Source organism: Anneissia japonica, unplaced genomic scaffold (genome assembly GCF_011630105.1).
Source record: "Anneissia japonica isolate Jap-2015-1 unplaced genomic scaffold, ASM1163010v1 scaffold432_len584295_cov189, whole genome shotgun sequence".
Classification (NCBI taxonomy): domain Eukaryota; kingdom Metazoa; phylum Echinodermata; class Crinoidea; order Comatulida; family Comatulidae; genus Anneissia; species Anneissia japonica.
The window spans coordinates 529936-556417 of record NW_022725334.1 but is presented as its reverse complement, the minus strand read 5'-3'; the positions used below and the strand labels follow the sequence as shown (position 1 = coordinate 556417).

The window sequence follows — 26482 nt, the reverse complement described above, 5'->3', positions numbered from 1 at the left end:
CCTCCTCCCAAACCTAGCCTCCGCAGGCACTTGGAGGCCCTTTACACATATACCTATACCCCCCCCCCCCTAAACAAAACTTCTGGATCCGCCCCTGCTACCCATTTGTAAGACTGTGCTATCCATTTACAAGACTGCGCTACACATTCAGGGCCGCCCAGAACGACCATAGGGTCCGGGGCAGATTTGCCGCCCGGCCCCAACAAGGGAGAGACAACTGTCTGAAGATGACAAGATGTTTTCCTTCGACGTTCTACGATATTATGGATAGTCTATTTAGTTATATTAAAGCAAAAATATCCCTGGTTAGTTTAATCGTGAAGGAAATAAGACTTTTTTTAAATAGTAAAAAAAATAGACTAGCAGACTGGGCCCCTGTTGGGCCCGGGCACCTGGGCACTTGTCCCGTAAGCCCCGGCCTCTCGGCGCCACTGAAAAATTGAATTTTGAAAAACTCATTTGAAAAACTGCGCTACCCATTTGAAAAACTGCGCTACCCAATTGAAAAACTACGATACCTATTTTGAAAAACTGTGCTACCCATTTGAACAGTGGCGTAGAAAAGTATTTTTCATTGGGGGGGGGGATGATTGGCGTGTTAGCCAGTGTCGTAACAGGCGCGGGGGGGACTGCCCCTCCCCTGACGGTTTTTACCGGGCTGACCAAACCGTCGTACCGGGCTGGGTAATTAAGAGAAAAGAAAGAGGGGAGAGGAAGGGAAAGAGAAAGAAAGGAAAAAGAAAAGGAAAGAAAAAGAGAAGAGAAAAATAAAGACAAGAATAAGAAGTAAGATATCATAAATACCAGACTCACAACACCCTGCAACCCCTTCTCCATTTCAAAAACTGTCATAACTCCTTTCATCTATGCTGCCCGATGGCGTAACCACTGGGGGACAAGGGGAAAATATCTATCTTTGAAAAATCTTCCACACCCCTTTATAAATGCCTTTTTCATCCCCTGAAAGAGCCTAAAAACCTCAAATTTCGCGCGCATTTCTTGTTAACATGGGCCAATTTCCTCTAAAAATTGCACATTTTAGGGAGTTTTGATCAATTCCAACAAGGGGAAAATATCCATCTTTGGAAAATCTTTCCCAACCCCTTGACAAATGCATCCTCTGAAAGTGCCTAAAATTCTCAAATTCTTTGCGCGCATTTCTTGTTACGGTAGGCCAATTTCCTCTATAAATTGCACATTTTAGGGAGTTTTCATCAATTCCGACGAAATTAGAATTAAAAACACAAAAATATTTTGCGCCCTTCACCCCACCTTCTATTTCTCCTGCTTTACTGTAGGTCCCTAGACAATACTCAAATGAATGAAAATTTAAATAGGATATTACAAATTATGGATTTTAGAAATCCATTAAAAGAGGACATCAAAAATGCTAATTTGTCAGAGCTTTCAGAAGATTCGCCTCAGTCTCGCGGGGATCCCTAGGCAGTCGCCCATTGTAAGGTCCACTTCGGTTGCAAAACCTCCCCATCGAAAATCCTACCTACGGGTCTGTATAATCTAATTAAATAATGATAAGTTTCGAAAACTGAATACAGGTCTCCCTCAAATTAAAGAACCCTCCAATTAAAGACCACCTGCAATTAAAGACCATTTTCTGTGGTCCCTTAGCCTTATTCTTATTATTCTATCAAGAGACCAAAGCTACCAAAGACCATGCAAATCCCGCTCCCAAAAGTGGTCTTTAATTGAAGGAAGGTAGACCAAAATGGCATCTTATGGCCACCGTATACATTTTGTGTAGGCCTATAAACATAACTCATTAATTATTAGCCCTAGTGGCGATTGCAGTGGCATGTTGTCCGTAGCTTTTGACTGCGTTCATTAAAAATATGTTTAAAAATCATTATTTTCGTACTTATTCATTTATACAATCATTCCTTAGTCAAAATAAAATGTATAGTCTAATACCTTCCTCATTTCCGTGGTATCGGGACAACACTAAGGTCTATCTCAGACGAACTACTGCACTCCTATAAAAATAATTTTTCAAGTAGTCTTCCATCCTTAAATGTTATTTTACTCTGATGTTATTATTATGTACGGTAGTAAGAGATATACTGATTGTATTTTAAACCAATTTCATTTTAAATGTCAACCCACATTTTAATATTTGTATCATCAGCAATTCAGCCATTTCCACTGAACATTGTGTCTTAATGTCAATAGTTAGTTCTTACGTTCATTTTCCATTATTATATAAATGCATTTCTGATATCAAACGATATATAAAATTCTTATTATCGTTCTAAAAACATTATAATTAAAAAACAAACAAACCAAAAAAAAAAAAAAAAAAAAAAACAGTAGTTCGCAAGAACACACACCATGTTTCATATTGTAAATTTCATCTTGTGCATTGCTTTTCTTTTTTTTTCTCAACACTACCCGGCATGTTATGTGAACCACCGATTTGCTACATAAGATATGTACTTTACTTTAAGTGAGCTTGTATATAAGTGGCATTGAAAGACAGGCATCTTAGGCTTATTCACCAAGTTCCTCATCATCACCACCACCACTACCTCCACCGCGTACAGTTCTATTTGTATTTCGCTTCATCATATTCTTGAGGTGAGGATTCAAATCCGTAATGCTGGAGGTAACACTCTCACATATGTAAGATAAATCAAGCAACAAAATGTAACCATTACCAAAGTTGCATTCGTCTAATTTACCAACACGTCTGCAAATTCCGCCATGGCCGGTGACATTACCACGAACCATGTCGAAAGCAATCTTTTTCCTCTTACGGAAAGTTTGCACTTTTTCATTAGCAACACATGTTTTATATACAAATGACGTCATGTTACGGAACGCAGATAAGTCGTCTTCAAATCTTGGACCATAGTCCTTTATAAGTTTATGTAAACGCCCGAGAAAGTGAGAGTATATTTTCGTGTCTATCCAATTCCACTTTGATATGTTTTTACGAATGTTCACATTTAACGTAGCGCGCGAACTTCTCACGTTTCGAGGCAAATACAAAATGTCTTTAAATTCCCAACAAAGCTTTTTCTTCAGTAATAACAATGATTCGTCAAAATATTCTGTTATCATTACTAGATCAAGTTCATTATCCAATCGTTTAATCGTATAATCAACAACAAAACTATTTGGACATTTCGCAGGATCAACGCCCAAATCCCAAATCTGACTATTACGAGAAATTAAGCGCTGAGATCTTTTCAGTGGAGTCCAATATTTAAGTGGATCTTTAAAGAAAACCTGTAATCTCTGTGTTTTATTTAACGAACTGTCTCTTATAGCGGCTGCCCCAACATTAAAAAAATCAAAAGCAGATTCGAACTGAGAGACCGGGTCTCGTAATAAAGTCACATAAATCGAGCCATTTTCCATAAACGAGTCATAAACCGGCCTATTATATAGAGCATGTAGCGCAAAAACATTGTACTTATAATTTTTATAATCTCCTTGTTTGACGCCCATCGGGGGTACGAAGTACTTCTTGGAATTAAAATCAAAATTCACATTTGCAAAGTGAAAATTTTTGTATTCTCCTTTTTTAATAACCACATTTAGTTTGTTGTCGAAAGCATATTGTTCAATTATTCGGGCTAGCGTTGTTCCGCCTGTTTTGTGAGTTTTCACAAACACGATGTTTTTCCTCGGAGTGCAACGTCGTAGGCTTACGGGCTGTGTTACCATATTCCTAATACAGTTATGTAAAAGCAATTTGTGTTAATGAATAAACAATAGTAAAAGTAGCACCTTAAAAAAAGAACACAAGCTTTCACAGGCATTCAATCTTCCAATAATAAAGAAAGATAAACAATTCAATATAAAAATTTAAAACAAAGTATCAATTTGGTTTAATATAAGAAACGGTAAATAAATAAGCAAGACATCTATAATAAACAAAAACTCAGCTTTAGGCTTATCGGACCATACGCTTATTTGGACATCTTTCAGAAAAATTCTAACAGGAAACATCGTAAATAGGCTATGCTAAACCCCGTTTGGCTATGAAACATGAAGCCTCGTAATAAAATATATACAATAATATGTTCCGTGGAAAAGTGCAGCAACTTTTTCACATTTGGCTAAAAAATATGTTTTTATTTACATATTGAAAACTTTAAGTATCTAAGTGGGATAGAAATAATATGTTGGCGGCATACCACTAGGTGAACAATTGGATGCAAAATATGACTAAGGCCTAAATATAAGTTCTAGAGTTAAATAGATATCAGAAAAGTCAATGTAGGCATACTTACCTTTGCAATACTTCATGTTGAGTATTGCTGCCTTTTATTCTTTTATGAATTGCATTGCAATTTAGAATCCATGTTATTTCATGAAACAGTACAGCAATTATACAAACCAGAAAAAATATCTGAAAAAGAAATAATCAATAATCAAAAACATCATATGAACAATTTTAAATATAACAGATAAACACTCGATCTGGCTAAATGAGCATTTTGTTTGTTTGTAGAAACGGTATTTTTCGTAGAATTTCATCACTTTATAGTAATTGTATTTGTGAAAATTAAATTAATTATGATACTTTCCATTAAACTTTTTTTTTTATTACATATGAATTAATTAAATAATTTATTATGTAGGCCTATTTATAATGTTATGTTTTTAATTGATTACATTAAGTTTTTATATTCTATATTTTCATCCTGTAATTGGTGTCTACATTATTGATTGTACAAAATTAAATTAAATTATAGTTTATACATATAGAAACAACAAGGTTGAAAATGCATGAATAAACAACATCACAGGAAGAGTAATCTGAACAAGAATTAAAAAGAAAACACAATTTATTAATCCCATCGGGACCGGAGGAAGTCCGAGTGGGTTTTAATTAAATATAAACTAAATTTAAAAACCTACTTCTATATTATCGTTTTTTTTTAAACGTACCTTAAACATTCGATCCATTGATATCTACTTATCCTGTAACTTATCTGGTTGATATGCACATTCTGACCAACAGTTAGAATACTTACACCTCAGATGTAGTCGCTGTAAGACACCTCCCACATAGTAAGGATGTGGAGATGTCTCATATTAGTTGTATCTCTCCTAATTTGTCTTCTTCCAACTGAAAGAATGTACACCTCAAAGCGGCACACTCTAAAGTGTGATGTATTAACATTAGAGATAATTTTCTATTTGGTCAGAATTAAACAATGCAGATACAGATGGCCAACTGCAGCATATGGTCAAACGCAAACATTGCGGTAGGCCTATTCTACTGTTAATTAAATAAGCACAAGGTGGCACAAAGGACGATGGAAATAAGATAATTAAATGAATCGAAATATGATGCTTGTATTATAGTTATATCTCTCCCCACAAGCTCCTGGCTGACTTCAATTAATTTCGAGAGACAGCCATGATTCTCTATTCTTTGTGTAACCATCTAGAGCTTGACATCATTGGTTGGATTTGGTGAAAACGAATACTAAGGCCCTGAAATGAACTTTATTGAACATTGATCAGCGGCACACATAAGAATGATTTAACAATTACAAAAGAAACAAAAATAATTAAATAAGATACAGTACAGTATTTTACTGGTATTTGGGAAAGTTCTCTATAAAACCATGTGATCGTTGTTGTTGTTGTTGGTTGTTATTTATTATTATTAACATTATTTCTGTATTGTTATTTTTAATTTTTATTAGTAGGGCCTACTATTCGATTTATCATTAATATTATGATTACTCTGATTATTATTATTGTTATTATCATTATCACTGTATTCTTATGCTATAATTGTTCTTATTGTTCTTATCGTGGTCAATATTGTTATTATCTTCATCACTTTCAATTTTATTGGAGGCATACTAATGTTACTAATTAGTACTGCATTAAATATGTTGTTATTAATATTATTATTTTATTATTATTACTACTATTACTACTTTTGCGAATTATTATTTATTACAGTATTATTTTAGGCCTGTTAAAAGTAGTTTATCAGTTAATTATATATATACATTTTTTTAATACAGTATATTAATAAAAAAAAAAGGTTATGGATTATGAAAATATAAATCAGATTAAAGGGAACAAAAACAACAAATAAATGTGAAATAATAGAAACAATATAAGTAACAATAATAGTTCATATTAATAATAAATAAATATGTAATAAAAGTTGTTTATTGTCAGTGGCAGAACGTCAAGGCAAGCAAGGTATGCAGTGTATACCCTGTCTGAAACTAAATTTGTAGAGTTTTTCCATTTTAATTAGTTTCCTAGCCACAATCTTCTATACAAACCTTGATTTTTCGAGTAAATTGCAACGGTTCATTGGAATAGCAAAGTTTTTTTTTCAATATTTGGCTTACTTTAGTAGCTGGGGTAAGTCACACCGTATGCTCAGCTGCTTAGAATTTCCCCACGGCTGGTTTTCAATTTCAGCCAATCGCGTACAGTATTCAGTGAGTCAATGGGAGTTGGAGGGTCTATAAGAAGAGTTGTGAATAATTCATGATTTACCATAAACTTACCTACGGGAAAAAAATGTGCATAACGCTTAATACAGTATGCAATCTGTGGTGGCGTTTGAATAGCCAATTTAACACTGGAATGGAAGCACACTACTTCCAAGAGTATGTGCGCATCTTCTGGAAATTTGTATTGCGAGACATTCCATAAACTCAATGATTAGAGTTAAAATAAATTTGCATACATCACCCGTATAGACGAAACTTGTACTATTTAAATTGAAAATTGTTAAACTTACATGAATAGGAATTCTTTTGAAGCGAAGAAACTGCAACCATGCCGGTATAAAAAGAACGTACATTATAATTTTTCATTATAGACTAACAAACTTTTCCTACTAGCAGGCACTAGCATCTGTGGCGTATGTAGACAGGAGTCTTGAAATGGAAGGGGAGTTGATTTGGGGGTGGGAAGGCAAATTAATTTGAGATGTTTTATTCTTAACTACCTGAGCATGATTTTGGGGGGGGGGGGAGTATTTTAAACAACAACAAATAAATGTGAAATAATAGAAACAATATAAGTAACAATAATAGTTCATATTAATAATAAATAAATATGTAATAAAAGTTGTTTATTGTCAGTGGCAGAACGTCAAGGCAAGCAAGGTATGCAGTGCATACCCTGTCTGAAACTAAATTTGTAGAGTTTTTCCGTTTTATTTAGTTTCCTAGCCACAATCTTCTATACAAACCTTGATTTTTCGAGTAAATTGCAACAGTTCATTGGAATAGCAAAGTTTTTTTTTTCAATATTTGGCCTACTTTAGTAGCTGGGGTAAGTCAAACCCGGGTCTATCGCATCGTATGCTCAGCTGCTTAAAATTTCCGCATGGCTGGTTTTTAATTTCAGCCAATCGCGTACAATACCTGTATTCAGTGAGTCAATGGGAGTTCAAAGGTCTATAAGAAGAGTTAATAATTAATGATTTACCAAACTTACCTACGGGAAAAAAATGTGCATAACGCTTAATACTATCTGTGGTGGCGTTTGAATAGCCAATTTAACACTGGAATGGAAGCACACTACTTCCAAGAGTATGTGCGCATCTTCTGGAAATTTGTATTGCGAGACATTCCATAAACTCAATGATTAGAGTTAAAATAAATTTGCATACATCACCCGTATAGACGAAACATGTACTATTTAAATTGAAAATTGTTAAACTTACATGAATAGGAATTCTTTTGAAGAGAAGAAACTACAAACATGCCAGTATAAAAAGAACATACATTATAATTTTTCATTATAGACTAACAAACTTTTCCTACTAGCAGGTACTAGCATCTGTGGCGTATGTAGATAGGAGTCTTGAAATGGAAGGGGAGTTGATTTGGGGGTGGGAAGGCAAATTAATTTGAGATGTTTTATTCTTAACTACCTGAGCATGATTTTGGGGGGGGGGGGAGTATTTTATAGGGAGAATACTCTTCAATTTACCCTACGGTCCACCACTACTATTTATTGTACGTCAATACGCGATTAACACATAGTAGATCGATTGTCCGAATGTGGTACACATACCTGATGAAAATTGAAGCAACTCATTCAAGACATTTTCAACTTGAAAAAAAAGTTCTTTTCATAACTATCTGCATATTGTTACATCGCCATGCATACCTTCAAACAATATTTAGCTTAAAGGTCGTAAGTTATCTTTCCTGATCATTTTTATCAAAAAATATATGAATATTCATGATAATTAGATGATAGGCGGAGGTACGGCGGTAGCAATGGGTGGGCCCAGCCTGGTATAGATAGGTAAGCACTTTGCAAAATGAGCGAGTAACATTTGGGGATGGATAGGTGAAGTGGTGATTCTGTGAAGATTTCTAATTAACACTTGTTAAGTGAGGCGAGTGTGTTAAACTGACACTTTCACATACTCATTCAATATTAAATGTTCGGTCGCCAATTAGAGGATTTGCTTTGTGTTTGACGATTGAAGATGGTTAGTTGGTACTTTCCAAAAGTGGTCTCGAATTAAAGGAGTCTCGAATTGGAGGGCAAACTGTACATTACGTTTCTACATTTATCCAATATAATGGAGGAAAAATTTTTAATTTGAGACCCCCATTTTTTTCATTTATTGTTCTGTTTCTGGAATCCTTTAACAAAATAAAATGTTTATAATTCATGTATCAACCATTATAATTCAAATAACTAGGATGAATCATCACAAACATAACAAACATGATACAAAATTTTTTTTTTTCTTTTTCTTTTTTAGTATAAACAGCTTTATCTACAAACAGCATATAATTATATCGAGTTGGGGAACATTTATACAATTTTCACATTTGTCATTTCCCTGTAAAAAAACTGCATGTGTTCAGTTAACATATTTTTATATCAAATACACTTCTTCATTTTTTAATTCAAGCTTTTTAAACATTTCTTCGATATAATAAAAGTGATAAAAATCATATTTGTTATACTTATATAATTTATATTTGTGAGGTGTCGTGACAAAATGAGTCCATTTGTACAACATATAAAAAATGATTTATTGATATATTTAGACAGGTTCCTGGGTGGAGTAAAACTGGAGTAAGATCATTTTCAAATTCAGATGTCTGAAAACGTACTTTAGAGAAAATAGTGTCTAAAAATAAACAACTAAAAATTTTTGTGTTCGTTTTCCTACCAATTCTGAAAAACAGCTATTCAAAATGTGCCTCAAAAACACCTTTAACTTTTGTAATTAAAATCAGAACATTTGCTATCATAAAACATACGTATTAATCTTATCAAAAATATTGATTAGATAATTTTCTTGAATATATCAAATTGACCTGGTGTACAAGGTTCATTTTCTCAAGATGCCTCACACTTGTGAAGATGGTTACTTTTGAACATGTTCACTGCTAAAGAACATGAATGAGGGTTGAGTATACTCGCAGATATGATATTCTTTTGGATTTGTATATTACAACACTAGTGGCACCGCACAAACACCGTATATCGCTGTCAGAAATGTACTGCACCATAAATGTTGCAACTTACAAAACTTTGATTTATTATGTGCAAGTGGTAACATGTATACTTGGTGGCACCCTTTAACAGAAAGGGAAAAACTCAACTGCATGACAACAAAAAGTTTTAACTCATGATGATATCAACCTTGATCTTAAATATTAGCAACGCACACTTCCTTATACTTTTCTCCATGCTGTAGAGTCTTCACACGCTTATCTTCATGTGAAATGTATAATATACATCCAGCAAATCAGATAATGTACAGATGGCTAGCTTACATTTTCACAGGCTCACATAAACAGATGAAAACTAGTTGGATTGCTAATTATGTGTTCTGGTAGATGAATTGGAGGCAATATGATTTAGCGTTCACTTTTCAACTAAACTATGCTCCTTTAGTTTATTGAAGAAGAATCGTTCCAGCGTGTTTGCACACCTAACATACTCTGTATCCACTGCGTTATAAGCCCGGCAGTTGCTGAAGATGCGTTGCATGTCCGCAATGAAAAGTTTTGGTGAGGAATAATATCGGTTCTTTACTCGCTCATGCATTGTCTTTAAATCTGAAATTGATATTTATTTTCAGTGAAATGTTTTATTAGAATAATAAATTGTACTTGATTTAGAATGATGGAATGAATTAAATATCTACATTTATGGGAAGAAATACATAAATTAATGGTATAGATATATACAAATCTACAAATACAGATATATCGGTTAAATATCTATTTCCCAAGCAATTTGATCAACATGGGTCTAAACTCACAACTTCTTGAACGATTTTGATTTGGATTATATTGACTACATTTATCTATCATCTTTATCAAATTTTCTTTGACAAAAAATTGTTGTATGCCCATATATACGGTAGTCGTGATGTGCCTATATATGGTCATGATGGGGTGGTATCATGAACATATTTGTGCATTACAGTACTTACCCATTGGATACTTAATATGGTCATAGTAGTCAGGGGCCGCTGCCTTCTCAACCGGTTTCAGAAAAGGCCACGAGCTGGTGTGACTCTAAATAAAAATAGAGTGGTAACTTAAGTGGATAAAATGATTCATAATTATATTTATAAGTCAATCGTGACATCATCAATGTAACTCTTGATGTTATTTTCATATCTTAATTTTTTAATTAGTGCATAGTTTACTTGGCCTTTTTCGTGTGCAGTAGGTCAAAACAAACCCGCGATGAATTCTGGGCTAGTGTTTTTGCACCTAGCACTACAATTGTAGGCGCTCAAGATTTTTTTCAATCTAACCTTTGTATAATTTACACTAGAGTATGATATGCATCTATACTAATAGTATACATATAAATATATATAATGACGATGATGGTAGTGGTGACGACAACAATAGAGTTTATGATGATGAATATAATTATGATAATGAGATTGACAGTGGTGATTTTGCATTATACAGTTAACTTGCCTAAAGTCAACTTTGCCTAACTCACATAATTTCTATGTCGAACTTATTTGACATGCCAAATTGTTGTGATTTCCATTAATTAACAATCTGTAAGTCTAATTTCATTTAAGTCAAACATTTTTTAATGGCATTCTGGATTTACTCTACTGTAATTCATTACAATTTTATTAGTATCATTATTATCATCACAGCTCATAATATATACAGCACTCACCTTTACTGAAGTCATAATTGCCTTGTATAATGCATACACCTGATCCTCGGTCATCATGGATACCTTACTCTTCTCTTTGGGTGGCTTCCACCCTGCTTCCCCTGAATAACACAATTTATACATTAATTGGATTGGAATTATTGACTGTCAACACCAAAGCTAATAATAATAGGTAGATTTATAAGGCACAAACAAACAAGGTCCAAGTAAACAAAAGGCAAAGAAAAAGTAATGAAAAAGCAGAATAAAGATGCAAAGATTAGAGGAAAAGGAGAACAGATTATCCTAATATTAACCAAAAATAGGAAACTACAAAAACAGACTAACATACAAAACCAACACCATTACACCATTTTCTGGCAAGATCATGATTCACAGGTGAATGGTTTTGGCATCTAACTAGCCTATTAAAAAAAAAAAAAAACAGGTGAGGAAAAACAAAGACAGTTCACTGGAGGAAACAAGAAAGAGATCACAAAGATACAAAAACACACAAAAGTCTGAAGACCTATTTCCAGTGGGTTCCTTCTGATGGTGAAAATGGGCAGCACACAGGGAGACAATCCTTTGCTTTTTTCCAAAGATGGGACTGCATTCTTTAACATGCACATAGGCCATACTAAACATAGCATGTCTCTTTGGTGCGTCTTTTTTTTTATACCTACATTTTAGCCCTCAAGCAGAAACACAAGGCAGCAAGCAGATGGAATTAAATTTTAAAATTTAAACTTAATGAATAGTGCTAAGTACTTACAAAAACATTTTATTACTATTATTTAATTGTTGGGTTTTAGTGTTTTTCTGCGATGTATTTCTGCACTTTACTGTAATTTCCTTTTGGACACAATACAGAAATCTGAATCTAACAATGGATCTCCATGGTTTAACACACACAGTGACTACCACAAGCTTATAGCCAACTGAGCTATGTTGCTCTTGCTGATATTTATTAAGATCGTATACATACAGTAGTCTGTGCTTCTAAAACTTCATGTGCATCCATTTCTCAGAATATTCAATAATCTCCTCTTTTTGTTTACATTTAATACTTTAAAGATATCATTGATTGATCACATTCTGAAGTCCATATAACAGATTGAAAGGTTACATATGAAGATGTGTCCACATGGAATATAATATAGCGTAACAGTAATGAAACTCAAATACGTAGGATGTTGACTTTAGAAACACTAAAATTTATTGATGTGAATATTTCGGCCACTTTTGTCAGAAAATGAGAGGAAATATAACTATTCCCAAGACCCCATGATCAAATAAATTACTTACACGATGACTTACAGAAATCTTCCAGTGGGAGATAAAGGAAATAATGTGTCATAGCTGTAGTGTAACAAGAATTCAAGTACACTATATTATTTTAATACAAAAGCCTCATCACATTGACTTTCTAAATAAAAAATAATAAAATTACTTTTGTGAAACAATACAATCAGATATTGTCTATTATTTGTAAACAATTTTCCAATTACATAAGTTATTTATTTATCTGCATCACATTGGAAATCTTTTGTGGCAAGCTAAATCACAGAACAATTAAGGGGATGCTTATGAATATCCTCCAGAGTCTTGAAGTAAGGATAATCATTCGGATGTGGCTTTCTATAATATTGCATCTTATCTACTAGGGAGATTAGGTTTCAAATATTATTAATATGTGTTTATTAGAACTATATGCACGAAAAACAAGTGAACAGATGTAAGTGGAAAAACTAGTAAAAGAATAACTTCAAGCCAGCACACAGACCGCAGTATGGGGATACTCCCTCGTCACTGACCAGGGATCTATCAAAATGTACCTTATCCAGCACCAGTTGAGTCTCAGCTATCTCAAGACTTAGCGCCTCAAATCCTAATAGAACTAGAAAAAAGCTAGCTAGCAAGGAACGGCAAAATAGGGAATCAAAGAGAACAAAAAAAGTGAGTTTCCAATTGAGAATAAAAAGTACGGACCCAGCAACCAGAAAATATTTTGCAATACTTTGAAAAGAACATCAGTCTCTCAGTTACGTAAGCACTTATTATACATTTGTTGTAAATATATAAATGATTGGTAAAAATTGTAAATTTGTAATTGTAAGTTAGTAACTTAGCAATTAAAGAATGGAATTGAATTTTGTTTTGCTCATAACAGACAAAACATAAGGAGGCGATTCACTTACGAATTCCTGGGATTGACTCAATTGGAATGCTTCTAACTCCTTCTTTGAAGCAAGTAAGCCCGGGGTAAACTTTCCGTAACTCTCCCTGCTTCTTTTCGATTAATTTCTTCACAATCTTTAAAACATATATTAAAATCACATTCATCTAAGCACATAGCATGAGCAAAGGCTTGTTGTTATGTCTGCAAAGGGCATTTATTTATTTCTCTATATTTAGACTAAACATGTCTGCTACCTAAATTATTTCACCATGATTTCACTTCAGAGCATGAGGTAAATAAACATGTACAACACTAGCAAATCATGTATATTAAATATTCAAACAAATGCCATTGAAAATAGTAATAGTAATTAATATATAAAATTTACCCATAAAAGACAAAAATTAGATGATTAAATAATGAAAAATAAAAAAAACAAACAATTTAAATATTAGTCTACCTCTTTCTGTTTCCTGATAATCTTTGAGAATTCCGTGTGAGGAATCCTGGGATTGAGTTGACATCCCATTAGTGTAGCGCCCTCATAGTCCTTGATATAGCCAATGTATGCAGCTTTAGCCATTTTAATGTCTTTTGAAAAACCCTAAAAAAACAACAAATATTCATTATTAATGATTACTATCTTGAAGAGCTAGAATAATTTTCAAATGCTTAACAGTAGAGGGCGCTACCTGTTTTTTGAAGTAGCCAATAGCGTACTCATCTGCAAACGTGAGGAAGTTGTAGATGCCGTGCTTGATGTGGTAGTCCTTCAGGTGATTCATAAGGTGTGTTCCATATCCCTGAAAAATAAAATATAAAAATTATATTCTGGCAACAATAAAACTTTAATACTCATTCGTCTGTTTACTGATATTTGGCTTTTGTGTTAGTAAGCAATGGATGCCAGAGGCTGTAAGATTCCTCTAATTCTGTACAAAATTACAGTAGAATAAAGTTGAATAGCTTGGTGATTAAGATGTTGGCCTTTCAATCCAAGGGTCAGGGGTTCAAAACACTGTTGCAGCAAGACTCATAAAGAGACTCATTTTAGAAAGAGACTTATTTTTATGGAACATCATTCCATCCTGAAATCTGCAAGTTAGTTGCAGTTGAATTGGGGCAAGTCGAGTGGCCGAGCGGTAAGACAGGGTACCTCTAACTACAGCCTTAAAATTGGCGCTGGTTCCAACTGCTCCTTGCCCAGTGTTCAGTCAGTAGAACCAAGTCATCTCGGATAAGGACCTAAAATGAAGGTTCAGTGTACAAATGTGGTCATGTGCACACCTGTTGCATCTTTCAGAAGAGTAGGGGTTACCCCGATGCTATAGTACATTTCAGCCCGTCATTGTGGAATGATGTGAACCCATAGCTACAATAGGCTAGGTAGTCACAAACCACGTCCATACTCAATTCAGCATCACAACCTTTACCAGATAATGTGAAAAATAATAAAAATCAATAAAAAAAAAAGTGTATTTCCCTATACATGATTAAATTCACTCTAACAGTTACTCTGATTTACAAGAGGAGATGGTTAGGTGGTATAAGCAAAAGAAAAAAATATACAATATTAACAGAGATACAGATAGATTTTATTATTCAAATGGAAAACTTTAGCTTACCTTGACTTGTTCATTAGACGTCACAGCACAAAACACAATCTCGGTGAAACCCTGTGACGGAAACATTCGGAAACAAATTCCACCAATCACACGCTTGTCTTTTACCAACGCCAATGTCTTGTGCTTCCTACACATATAGATTTAGTTAAATTTTGAAAACTTGAGACATCAAATACAGTGCCCCCTCTAATTTGAGGCAGCTTTTTTAAAGAACCAAGTAAAAATCATCAATCTTTTAACCACAAAGCTAGCCCTCTAATTGGGAGGCCAAACCCTGAAAACACCCTAAATTTTCAGGTCCCAAAGTCGTCTCAAAACAGGGAATTAATTATGAATATTTACTTTTTGTTTTTCTGCACGCTGGACAATGTCTCTCCTTCAAGCATCCAGCATTTAATTCATCTAGACACATGATACGACAGCTCACATTTGATGCAATTACTAAACCACAAAGCCTGACAATGCGTAAGGATGAGTTGAATACTACACCTTAACTTTAAGATACCATGATTTAAACAACATATATTGAGTGTATACACAGTTGTTAATCAGTGTAGCAATCTGACCCACCACCACAACCATCAAATGATCCAATCACACATTGTTTCTGATATGTAGGAGCTTAATGCATGCTGATTAAGTGTGAAGATGTATGTTTACTTGGCTATGTACACACAAATTTTGTATGATATTTCTTGTCTGATGCTTTTCTTATTCATTCCAAAGTGGTAGAGAGCCCCTTAATAATTAGCCTGTTGAACAGATAAATAAAGATTACATGAAGAATGATCAACTAAAATGTCATTTTATGTCACCAATGTCAGTGCAAAACTTACGGATCAAATACAAGTCTTGTTATATATTCCTTTGGCATTCTGGGTAATTGGTGAGAGAAGACATTCTGCAGGCCAATAAGCCACATCATTGTCTGTTTTGACGGCCTATGACTTAATGAGTTGCCAATCACGTGAAACTCAATCACACCACGTTTTTCCTCCAGCCTTGCTGCCTCATCTCGGGATGCATGGGCGGAAAACAAATTGTCCTGTAAAAGAATATATTAAATATTAATATATTATTATTCAAATAGTTAAGAAACAAACACTTGTAAAAAACATAGCAACAGTTAAGCTTGTTTAAGAGAGGATGTCCATTTCAAAAGTCTCCATCTCTTCTAACTAAATGTACATTTGACTAAATTCTTGACCTCCAAAATCTGCACTTCACCGATGCCAGCAAATCAAATTACAGCCTACTGTTATTTGTTGTTTTATAATTTGTGGCTTAACTATTCTTAAAAAACGAAAATTACAATAGGAATTAATGTTATACCCAGCACTAATAAGTAGCATAAACATGTGTGCCGTTTGCTTCTTTAAAACCTTAGAATAACAAACACACTTTAATACACGCACAAAAACCCACACACATATATGACACGATACTTTTTCATTCCTACTGGATTGAATTCAGTTGAAGACAAAATACTGAATATAAATGTCCTTTATAGAAATAAACACATGATAGAATGAACATTTAACACATTAGAAGCATTTTGAATCAGCAGGTGCGTACCTCTGGACCAACCATGGCAGCAGGATCAGTAATTGTTGACAGGACCTCTGTGACGAGTTCCATTGGGATGTCAGTGGCAAGACGTTGTCTTTTTACATCTTCAATGCTATCACTCTCCTCGGCAACCCTTCTTTTCTTATCTATAGAGAACCAACAAAATCATTGCTCACAATCAGCTTATTTTATTACAGGTAATATTTTTGGATTACTTATTTGGAGTTTTTACCCCATTTTTCACATACCACAGACATACCAATAACATTATTAGTTCTAAATACAATCATATCTTTTGTTTATTGCATAATTATGGTAGATATATATTTGTAGTTAATGGTTGATAGTATGCTAATGCAAATGTATTGACTAGTTGTATATTACAATATCAATACAACATTGTATGTTCAGGGAAGATTAACACGGCTGTATTTTTTTAACTTTACCACTATTTCATAGTTAAACTCTATTGCATCCATGTTAACATCTGTGTTTTTGTGTATTTAATTGATATAAGTTCAAACATTTATATATTTCTGTTCAATCAAACATATAGCATGTGTTTGTTATAAGAACAAATGGTGGTACTAGATAGATAGTTGTAGTTAATGATTGATAGTATGCTAATTCAAATGTATTGACTGGTTGTATATTGCAGTATTAATAGAACATTTTATGTTCAGGGAAGATTAACACGGCCGTATTTTTTAAACTTTACCACTATTTCATAGTTGAAATCTATTGCATCCATGTTAACATCTGTGTATTTAATTGATATAAGTTTAAACATTTATATATTTCTGTTCAATCAAACATACTGCATGTGTTTGTTATAAGAACAAATGGTGGTACTATATAATTTAGGACAATATTGTAATAACATACTGTATACTTCATGTAATACATTGCAATAAACTGCTTCTATGCACTTTACATTATTAGTACTCCCTGTCCATTGGACAAACACCTTTGGACATACCCTCAGATCACTGGGAGGAACACCATTCCGCTGGCAGATAGAATCAGCGCTTCGTATTATACCGGGTATCCACTTATACTTATATAAATTGTCTTCTCCAAGGACACAAACGACTTGCACAAGGTTTTCAAAACTCTGAACTCAAGCATGAGAGGCAGAGCCACAACTGCTGTGCAAACCGCTTCTACAGAAAAATGAGAAATTTAAATTTACATCCTAGAATTTCAAATTAGAGTTACAGTATTATTACCTCCAGATATTTCTAAATCGGCCTTTTCCTTTGCCCTCCTTTTCATTTCGCCACCCGTTGCCACGGCATTTTCTTGTTTCAATTCACTACTTGGAGAGTCCTCTGTAGTTGCTGTGGTAGCACTGGCTGGATTCTCTGAGCAAAGACTATCGGTGTCCCCTGATGACCCTAAAAATTAACATACAGATCATGCACTATTAAGTTTTGTTCAGTCTGGTGTCCTTAAAATCGCTACACTGTCGCTAGTGTTTTCTATGCAATCGTTGTACTGTGTAGCAGTCTCCGATGCAATCGGGAAGGCTCCTCGATTGACCGCCCAATCAACATCGCTGTTGGTGATAGCGTGTAGCGATTGTATGGAAACCAAAGTTTAAGAATGCTCCTAGGTGAAACAGAGAAGCCACATGGCTTTCAATATGCAATGAAATGGCCACTGCAGCTTCAAATGAGCAGCATGTTGGGATTGGCAGGAACAATGTAATGTATTAGCAGTGATAAGTATCTAAAAAGCCTACGGCAAAAAGTCAAATTATGGTTGTCTTTGACATCGTCGGTGTCATCGTGGCCGTCATTATTTTCATATTGATCGTCATCATCTTGATTATCATCATCTTCATTATAATCAATATCATTATCCTCATTGCCATCATCAATTTATATTTATCAACTTGATCCTCATCATTATAATTAGTACTACAGTATTATTTTATCATTTGACATCAACATTTTATTAATACAGTAATTACTATCATCATCATCATCATTATTCTTACTATTATCATTAGCATTTGTATTTTATCATCATCACTAACATCATTATTAGTAGCATACTATATCATAGTATCATTACTGATGCTATTGGATGATCCATTTCATCAATAAAGTTATTACATGACATCTACTAACCATGGTCTGGCATTGAGAGTGCTGGAGAGTTGTCAGTTGATTGACAGAAGTCAGGGTCCCAGATTGGTGAATCTTTGCCATAAACTTCCTCCTCCAACATAGATAAAAATCTGAAAACAAAATCAAATAGATTGGTGAATCTTTCCTACTCCAACATAGATAAAAACCTAAAAAACAAAATCAAATTAAGATTCAGAACAAGTTCTTTTCCATTGTTTTTGTTCTTCATTGTTGTTTTATTGGCATCCTGATAACTGGTACTATGCACTTATAATGCACATTTCCTCACAGTTATGAAGCACAAGTGTTTAGGATTTATGAAAACTTTGGTGGACAAAATCACAATACCCCGAGAAAACATTATTTATAGTCCCATTAAGGTTAAAGGCCTCTAAAGAGCCTCTGTGGTTTGGGGACAGCACCAGCCTTCAGAAATTTAACAATAATTATTTGTGAATTTAAACTTGCCAGTTGTGATGTGCTGGGAGTTCCATTAAGAGCCTCAGAAGTAAATTTATTTTTTTCAATACTAAAGGATTTGAACCAAGAACAGTGGTAGTAGAAGGTGAGCATCTTAATTATCCAAAATATAGCTCCACCCCAATACATGGTTATAAAAAGGTTCCACACATTCATACATGTCAATATAAATATACTGTAGGCCCCATTCTTAACATGTACAGTGGTGGAACCAGGAATTTAAAAAAGAGGGGGCCCGGGGAGGTACTTTAAGGAATGGAGGATATAAAACCTCAGCCCCCAGCATGGTTAGGGCTGAGGTAAGAAAATTTGCGATTATGGCACCTGTAGATAGCCGGAAATTGCACTCTCAAACTTAAAATTTGAATATAATTTTTAAAAAAAATTGGAACAATTTTGGGAGGGGAGGACTGGGTAGGCTGCCCCACCCCCCCCTTTGAATCTGCCACTGATATACACAAATAACAACTTGAACAATTGTCTTTATACGTAATGATTGCAAATGAATTTATCACAAGATATTGTTTACATGGCTAAGTAATAATATATAAAAAGTTTGCAGTACAACACAGATATTTTTGAAAAGGTGTAATGTAATGTGTCTGAAAAAAAGCCAGTGGTGAATTTAAAAGGCATCGAGGTACAAGAGCACATCTTTCTACAAAAAATGGTCGTGGGGAAAAACAGAACATACTTCTAAAGGGGGCACAATTAGGGAACCTGCTATGTAGTATTGACGCAGAGTAACATGCTCCAAAAAAGCGAGTGAGCACACCAAAACATGCTCCCAAAAACCAACCGGGCACAATTCAATATACTCTGTGTTTTCACTGCCAATATTCTTTTCCATACATTCCAAATTTCGCCTGCAGTGCCTTCTCTTCAAAATGCTAGATGTGGATGTGTCCATAGAATCTGCATATTACTACACAATAACTGATGACAAAGCTGAAACAGTCCACAAAAGCTGCATATGATTACACACAAACAGAATCAGCAAAAGCAGTCCCCAGTAGCATCATTACACATAAACTGATGACAAAACAGCAGTCACCAACAGCTACATATTCTAGCGTTACACACAAACTGATGACACAACTGAAACAGTCCCAAAGGCTAAGCATTATTACACACAAACGTATGACAAAGCTAAAACACAAACAGTACCCAGTCTTGCTTCATATTACACGCAATCTGATGACAGTTCGGCTAAAAACAGTCCCCAGAAGCAACATATTATTACACGTAAACTGGTGACGCAGACCTTAAACCACAAATTTATATTAACAATAAAAATTCTTGACAAGTCGGGGAGTGAAGTACACTATTTCAATAATATAGTCAGAAATGTGCATATAGTATTAATGTACAGTACATCTAATTTTTGATAATGATCATTCACTATTAAAACACAGGAATAATTGCGATGGGGATTTCTTCTCTACATTTTTCAAGCAAAAAAATTTGCTTAGGGTTTGGCAAGAAAATGATATTGAGAGTCTAATTGCATATTATAAATTTATTCAGACTTCTGTATACCGAGACAAGGTTTTTTTTATATCTTGTTTCGTGAACCCACCCCCCTCCAATAATACTAATAATAATAATAATACTGATAATTTAGAGTACTGTACAGTAAAAACAAAATTTTATTTTTGGCCAATTATCGCACCCACCACCACGAAAAACTGGAAATTATAGAAAAAAATTAAAGTTTTTCTTAATTTTATTATGCCTTAAAATCTCCAGATATAAGATATGTATATTTCCTCCTAATTATATAAATTTAAAGCATTTAACCATCCCATATACTACACTGTTTATATTCAACAATAATATTTTATTTTTAATTATCCTCTATCGGGATGTTTTGGCAAAACTATTTGCTAAACAAGAAAACAAAATTTAATTTTTTTTTTTCACCTGCCTTTGACAGTCTTTAATAAAATAAGTTCAATCATTCTTCGAAGATGTTATTTAATAAATATAATGTACTTAAAAAATATAATTTATTATTATGAGGCATGTTATCCTAAAGCTAGCATCCATGGCCAAAAACATTTTTTTTTATACATCCTAATTCCCCATATTAAGAGCTTTAACATGATAGGTCATGGGTCACTCACTAACATCAATTAACTAATGCCCAAGTTATGAGCATCAGCATTACGGATTCTAAGTACTATAAGTACAGTATACCGTAAGCAGTCACATTTTAATGGCAATTACCCTGTTTAACATAATGTAGCAGTAGCGTCGTATGGACTTAGTGGTTTGATGCTTGCTCTCTAATCCCAGGGTCCTAGTTCAATTCCTGTGACAACTCCACTCCCTAAGCCCCATAAAAGGGAGTTCGCTGACAAAAGGATCACATTATTTAATTCATAAGAGGGCCCAGGTATCAGCCAATCTTCTAAGATACGCTGGGTCACCCTCTATACACATGGTTTAAAAAAATGTACACTGGATTTGGGAAGGCATGCCTCATATATTCCAATCATTACATTCAATTATTTTGTGTATATAAATTTCTATGTTGCTGAATTAGTCACAGATCCAATAAAATTCCTAGACTATATCCCAGCTCCATAATAATATGTGATCATACAGTAAACAGTATATTCATAGTTACAGCAGTGAGCTGTTATAAGGTCAAATCAGTAAACAAAATACAAGGATCGTAATAATGTGTATTTTATTTTTGTCCCAAGTCAGTTTTACTGTTCAAGATTATAACAATTTATAACCGCATGTAGAATTCATGGTTACTCCATCAATTCTATCGACATGTAGGTGTTTTACGTTCAAGTCAGTGAAATCTCAGTGATATCTTAATCGTTTGTGATTTATTGCTTTCGTTGGAAAACAAACAGGTAGAATATAATGTTTAGGACATATTTTCCGCTGTCTGACTCAAAAGCTGATGTCTTTGCATTTATATTGTATAAATCATCATTTGAAAAATATCTCTGTATTGACTTGATAGCTTGAGCTATACTGTATACCTGACTTTGTGATAAATTTTTGAACATAAATCACATTCATGTATACTTAGGATAGAAAAAAAATCAAGAAATCTATAAATGTTGGAGATGTCCCAATATTTAAAACAAAAATTTTATGCTTTACAAATCAAAATTTTTGGAATCGAGTATACTTTTTTTGCTATAACATTTTTAATGTATTGAAACGTTGATTCTTGTCTATTTTTTAATTATGTTTTTCTACTTCACCTATTCTATACAAATTATTATTTTCTAAAAACTATTAGAATTAGTTAATGTACCAAATTTATAATTTATTTAATATATACACAACAAAAACGACATATTGAACCAAACCAATCACAAATATTATCAGCAGAGTGCTCAGTGGTAAACCAGAGCAGATACAGTAAATAATAAAAAACAAAGATCAACAGTAGTTTTGATTAGATATTATATAACTATTTAGTTTTGTACTACACACATGGTGTGAAACTTTTCAGATAAAAATTACCAAATCGAAGGCAATGCATTTGCATCTGAAGAGTGTCACATCATGTCAACTGTTGTTGAACCTCAATATTTATTTTTCTATATAAAAATTCATTATATATTTTATTTTAAATGTACAAAGGAACAAATAAAATCTGAGATAATTATATAATATAGTATTCTATTGTAAATGTATTATTGTCTATTTGTAAAACATTTTACAAATCCCCAAAAACAACCTGTATTTAAACTATCTTAATAATGATTGAATAAAGGCCTCCTGAATAAACTAGTTTAGGCCAAAACTTGGCACAAACCTCAATAGAATAAATGCCTTGGGTGTCTGGTTTTAAATGAATAATTCACCTCCAAAGAATCATTCCTGATGATGATATAATTAATGTCGATATATTGAATCCAAACACGATGGCGTGTATTTCAATACTTGGAGTATGTATTATACTTTCTTAGGAATGTTTTACTCAAGTTCTATCAACAAAGAGCAAAATTTCTATTATACAATATATATTTATTGAGTGACAACATATAACTAATTACGTGTTGTATGTAGTTTATCGTTGCTCACAAAACGAAGAATCATTTACGTACTTTTGTATTCAGGCTAGAGCACTTGATAACCATTTTACAAATACACATGCCTCAAGGTAAATTATCGCCCCCTTCAATATCCACTCAAAATGCAGCATTTGAATAAACTGTTTATGAATGTGCATGACATGAATAAATAAATACATCTAAAAAAAAATTAAAGTTAATAAATTTCAGAGGGAAAAGGTCTGTGGCAGGGGTACAAATGTCCACATCATCTGGATTTGCCTGTGATGAAAATTAATAATCAGATAAATTAACTTAACTACAGCCGCAAAACCTAAGTACTAAAAAAAAAAAGATGAAAGCAGAATGCCTGTTGGTAGTTCCACTCAACAGTTCATTCAAAATCTGCACATATTTGATCTCCTCAACTTACCTTGGAAAATGTGTCATTATTAATGTCCTCTTTTCCGGGGGCATCTTATCTTTCTCGGCACGGAACTTATCTAGGAGTTGTTGTCGCATGACAGTGAATACTGATCGTAGAAGTGTTCGACCGAAGATATGAGTTGTCTCATACTTTTGCAGGCTATCACAGAAGGCAGGAACATGGGTGTAGCATAACCACCTAAAAATTATTTGATGAAGAAATAAAATTATGAACAAAACTGTTAATTATTATTTAAAGATGTATTGTCCCATGAAAAATACCATAAAAATCATTATTGAAATCAACTTGCTCATTTTGAATTAACATAAAAATTATAAACATGATTTAATAGAAATTTAAAAAAAATGTTTACCCATAATGTTACAGAATAAAATGATAGAAACACTTGTAGTCACAGAAATGTTTTTATTGGTTTTTTATTTTATCATTATCCAGTATAAAAATCAGGGTACACATTTTTAAAATGAAATAATTGTTATGCTCAAGTTAATAATATGTGTTACTACAAAATAAATTAATTTCAAAATTATGTATTATGACATTTTTGTCAATGGACAATACAACTCTACTTTTGCATATATTTTTATTTTAGTTTGTTCAGCATAAAATAAAATTTGCCACGGATATGAAAGATAAACAATACAATTGTATCAATGAACAAGAAAATTATTTAAATGCTATGTAAATTTATGTTGAAAAATATTACTGGATCCTCAATGATTTGAACCAAGAACGTGAAGGTTTGGAAGGCAAGCACCTAATAGCTATTTGACACTTGACATCGACCCTTACCGTGTGTAGTTGACCTTATAGGTTGAAACGTCGTCCAACTGTGACCGCTCCTTTCTAACCGTTGGCGTTTCTAACCGCCAGTGGTTGAAACAATGGAGAAACATCTTTGCCAGGTCATACATTGTCTGCCATTCCTTTTGTGGTAAATGGCCAAACTTGTACTGTACAAAGTTTGTAATGCCCTGCAAAGCAACAAAGCAACACATTTTAACATTTGTGTAGTAAGAATCTATCATTACTAATATAATATACAAGAACTTGATTGAGATCTGGCAAGCTTTTATTCTTATTTGAACTTTTATACCTTTAAAAAAGGTGTGCTTTCTTTGACAATTATGTGTAATTTCCCCATATATGGGAACGTTGATGTCATATCACGTCCGTATACTGCAAATTACTGGTATCTTTCACATGAAACGTGATAGTGTGCAAAGAACTCAAGAAAACATCATGCTTTTTATAATATTTTAAGCTTTGTCCATTTTAAGCTCTCTCTTTGGCAAAAAAAAACTGTTGTATGCCCATATATAGTCATGATGTGCCTATATATAGTCATGCTGTGATGCCATCATGACTATATTTAGGCACGTCATAACAACTTGTCTAATAAAATTTGATAGACAGGACTATTTAAAACCTAGGCTCCCAAAAAGTGGGGTTGCAACCACATTTGGATCCTTTAATACCAGGGCTTCAAAGATGGAGCCCCACTGGCTCCATACGAAATTGTAAAACCCTGAGCTAAATATATTCTTGAAGAATTTATGTATATTTTTGGAGTGGTTAAGGTACAGTATGCAAGATAACATGGGGTATTTCCAAGAATTAATAAAGTTCATGCAATCTCCTACTTTTGTGATTATGATACTTAAAGGTAAACTCTATGTGCTGAGTTAATAAATTTGAACAACAAAATTTTAAAAAAAAAATGAATTTGCTTACTTTGTATATTTAAGAAAAGGGTAACGGGTAAAAGAGTAAAGGAATTTGAACTGGTACAAATCCGGAGTGCCCATTCCTCTTTCTTAAGCGTGGGGGCCAGACTGTGCAATGCTTTGAGGGAATCGTCCCTCCTCCTCCTCACAGCAAGTCTGTTTACCTTATATGTATACCCATTTTATGCACCCATTTATACTCCTGGGTAAAGAGAGACAAATGCAGATAAAGTGTCTTGCCCAAGGACACAAGCGACTTGCACAGTGAGAGTTTGGAACCCCTAACAACGAGTTTAAGAACTCAAGCTTTAACCGCTGTGACAAATGCTTCCACAAGAAAATAAGGTACAATATCCTTTCAAATGAAAAAGAGATTGGAAAACATTTTCTTTAATAGCTAGTAGAATATACAATCTTGGACACAGTATGTTTTTCATTCACATACTCTTAAATAATTTAATTGTATGTTTGAGGGATGTTTTTTTTTTCTAGATTTTAACTGGCAGTATCTCTAAAAACCTATTATTAATGCATTGGAACATTCCCACAACAACTGCCTTGGGGTTTGGCAAACGTCACAGGCATTTACTATGTACATAACATTTTGCTTTATCTAGGGTGCTTTCATTATTCAATTCACATGCTAGTACAGAAGTAGAATATATAGTAATAAGGTACATCAGAAAAACTATTTTATATTATTTTATTTATATTGAAAATAATATTCAGTAATTAATGAAAAACATATACAGTTCTCTGTCTTTATCCTTGCTCTGTGGCTGATACCTTGTCGAGGTAGAGCAGCTTGTGTTCCTCAGAGATCCAATGAGCTAAACTGGTGGTAGCATAGCTACTGGTAGGATTTCCCATGCCAGGCAGGTCGCAGCGGAGAGGACAGACAAAAGGTAGCTACCTGGCCCTCCTAGGTTTAAGTTGAGTGGCCGAGCGGTAAGGCAGGGGCGCTGCTAGCTACGGCCTTAACATCGGCGCTGGTTCCAGCTGCTCCTCGCCCATGGTTTGGTTGGTAGAACCAATTCTTCTCGGATAAGGACTTAAAATGAAGGTCCAGTGTATATATCTGGCTCATGTGCACTTTAAAGAAACCATTGCATCTTTCGGAAGAGTAGGGGGTTACCCCGATGTTATGGTTCATTT

At 33.8% G+C, this 26482-nt stretch overlaps 2 protein-coding genes across 2 annotated transcripts in view; both read right to left on the bottom strand.

The window, feature by feature from the left end:
- Window positions 1–1287: 1287 nt before the first annotated feature.
- Window positions 1288–5408, bottom strand: LOC117112713 (galactosylceramide sulfotransferase-like). Its single transcript, XM_033255854.1, has 3 exons — window positions 4918–5408; window positions 4257–4375; window positions 1288–3691 (listed from the first exon to the last, which is right to left on the bottom strand). Exons 1-3 carry the CDS (start codon window positions 4933–4935, stop codon window positions 2506–2508), a joined length of 1323 nt encoding a protein of 440 aa, XP_033111745.1. The 5' UTR covers window positions 4936–5408; the 3' UTR covers window positions 1288–2505.
- Window positions 5409–8717: 3309 nt separating this feature from the next.
- LOC117112711 (histone acetyltransferase KAT2A-like) overlaps window positions 8718–26482 on the bottom strand; it is a 31212-nt gene continuing 13447 nt past the window's right edge. The window contains exons 5-17 of the mRNA XM_033255851.1: window positions 24393–24574; window positions 23586–23777; window positions 18642–18751; window positions 17736–17903; window positions 16513–16652; window positions 15774–15982; window positions 14938–15064; window positions 14005–14115; window positions 13773–13916; window positions 13332–13446; window positions 11152–11252; window positions 10436–10520; window positions 8718–10055 (exon numbers count right to left, since the gene is read on the bottom strand). Of these exons, the coding sequence (XP_033111742.1) occupies window positions 9862–10055; window positions 10436–10520; window positions 11152–11252; window positions 13332–13446; window positions 13773–13916; window positions 14005–14115; window positions 14938–15064; window positions 15774–15982; window positions 16513–16652; window positions 17736–17903; window positions 18642–18751; window positions 23586–23777; window positions 24393–24574 (1878 nt within the window). The 3' untranslated portion in view covers window positions 8718–9861. The remainder of the gene's footprint in view (window positions 10056–10435; window positions 10521–11151; window positions 11253–13331; window positions 13447–13772; window positions 13917–14004; window positions 14116–14937; window positions 15065–15773; window positions 15983–16512; window positions 16653–17735; window positions 17904–18641; window positions 18752–23585; window positions 23778–24392; window positions 24575–26482) is intronic.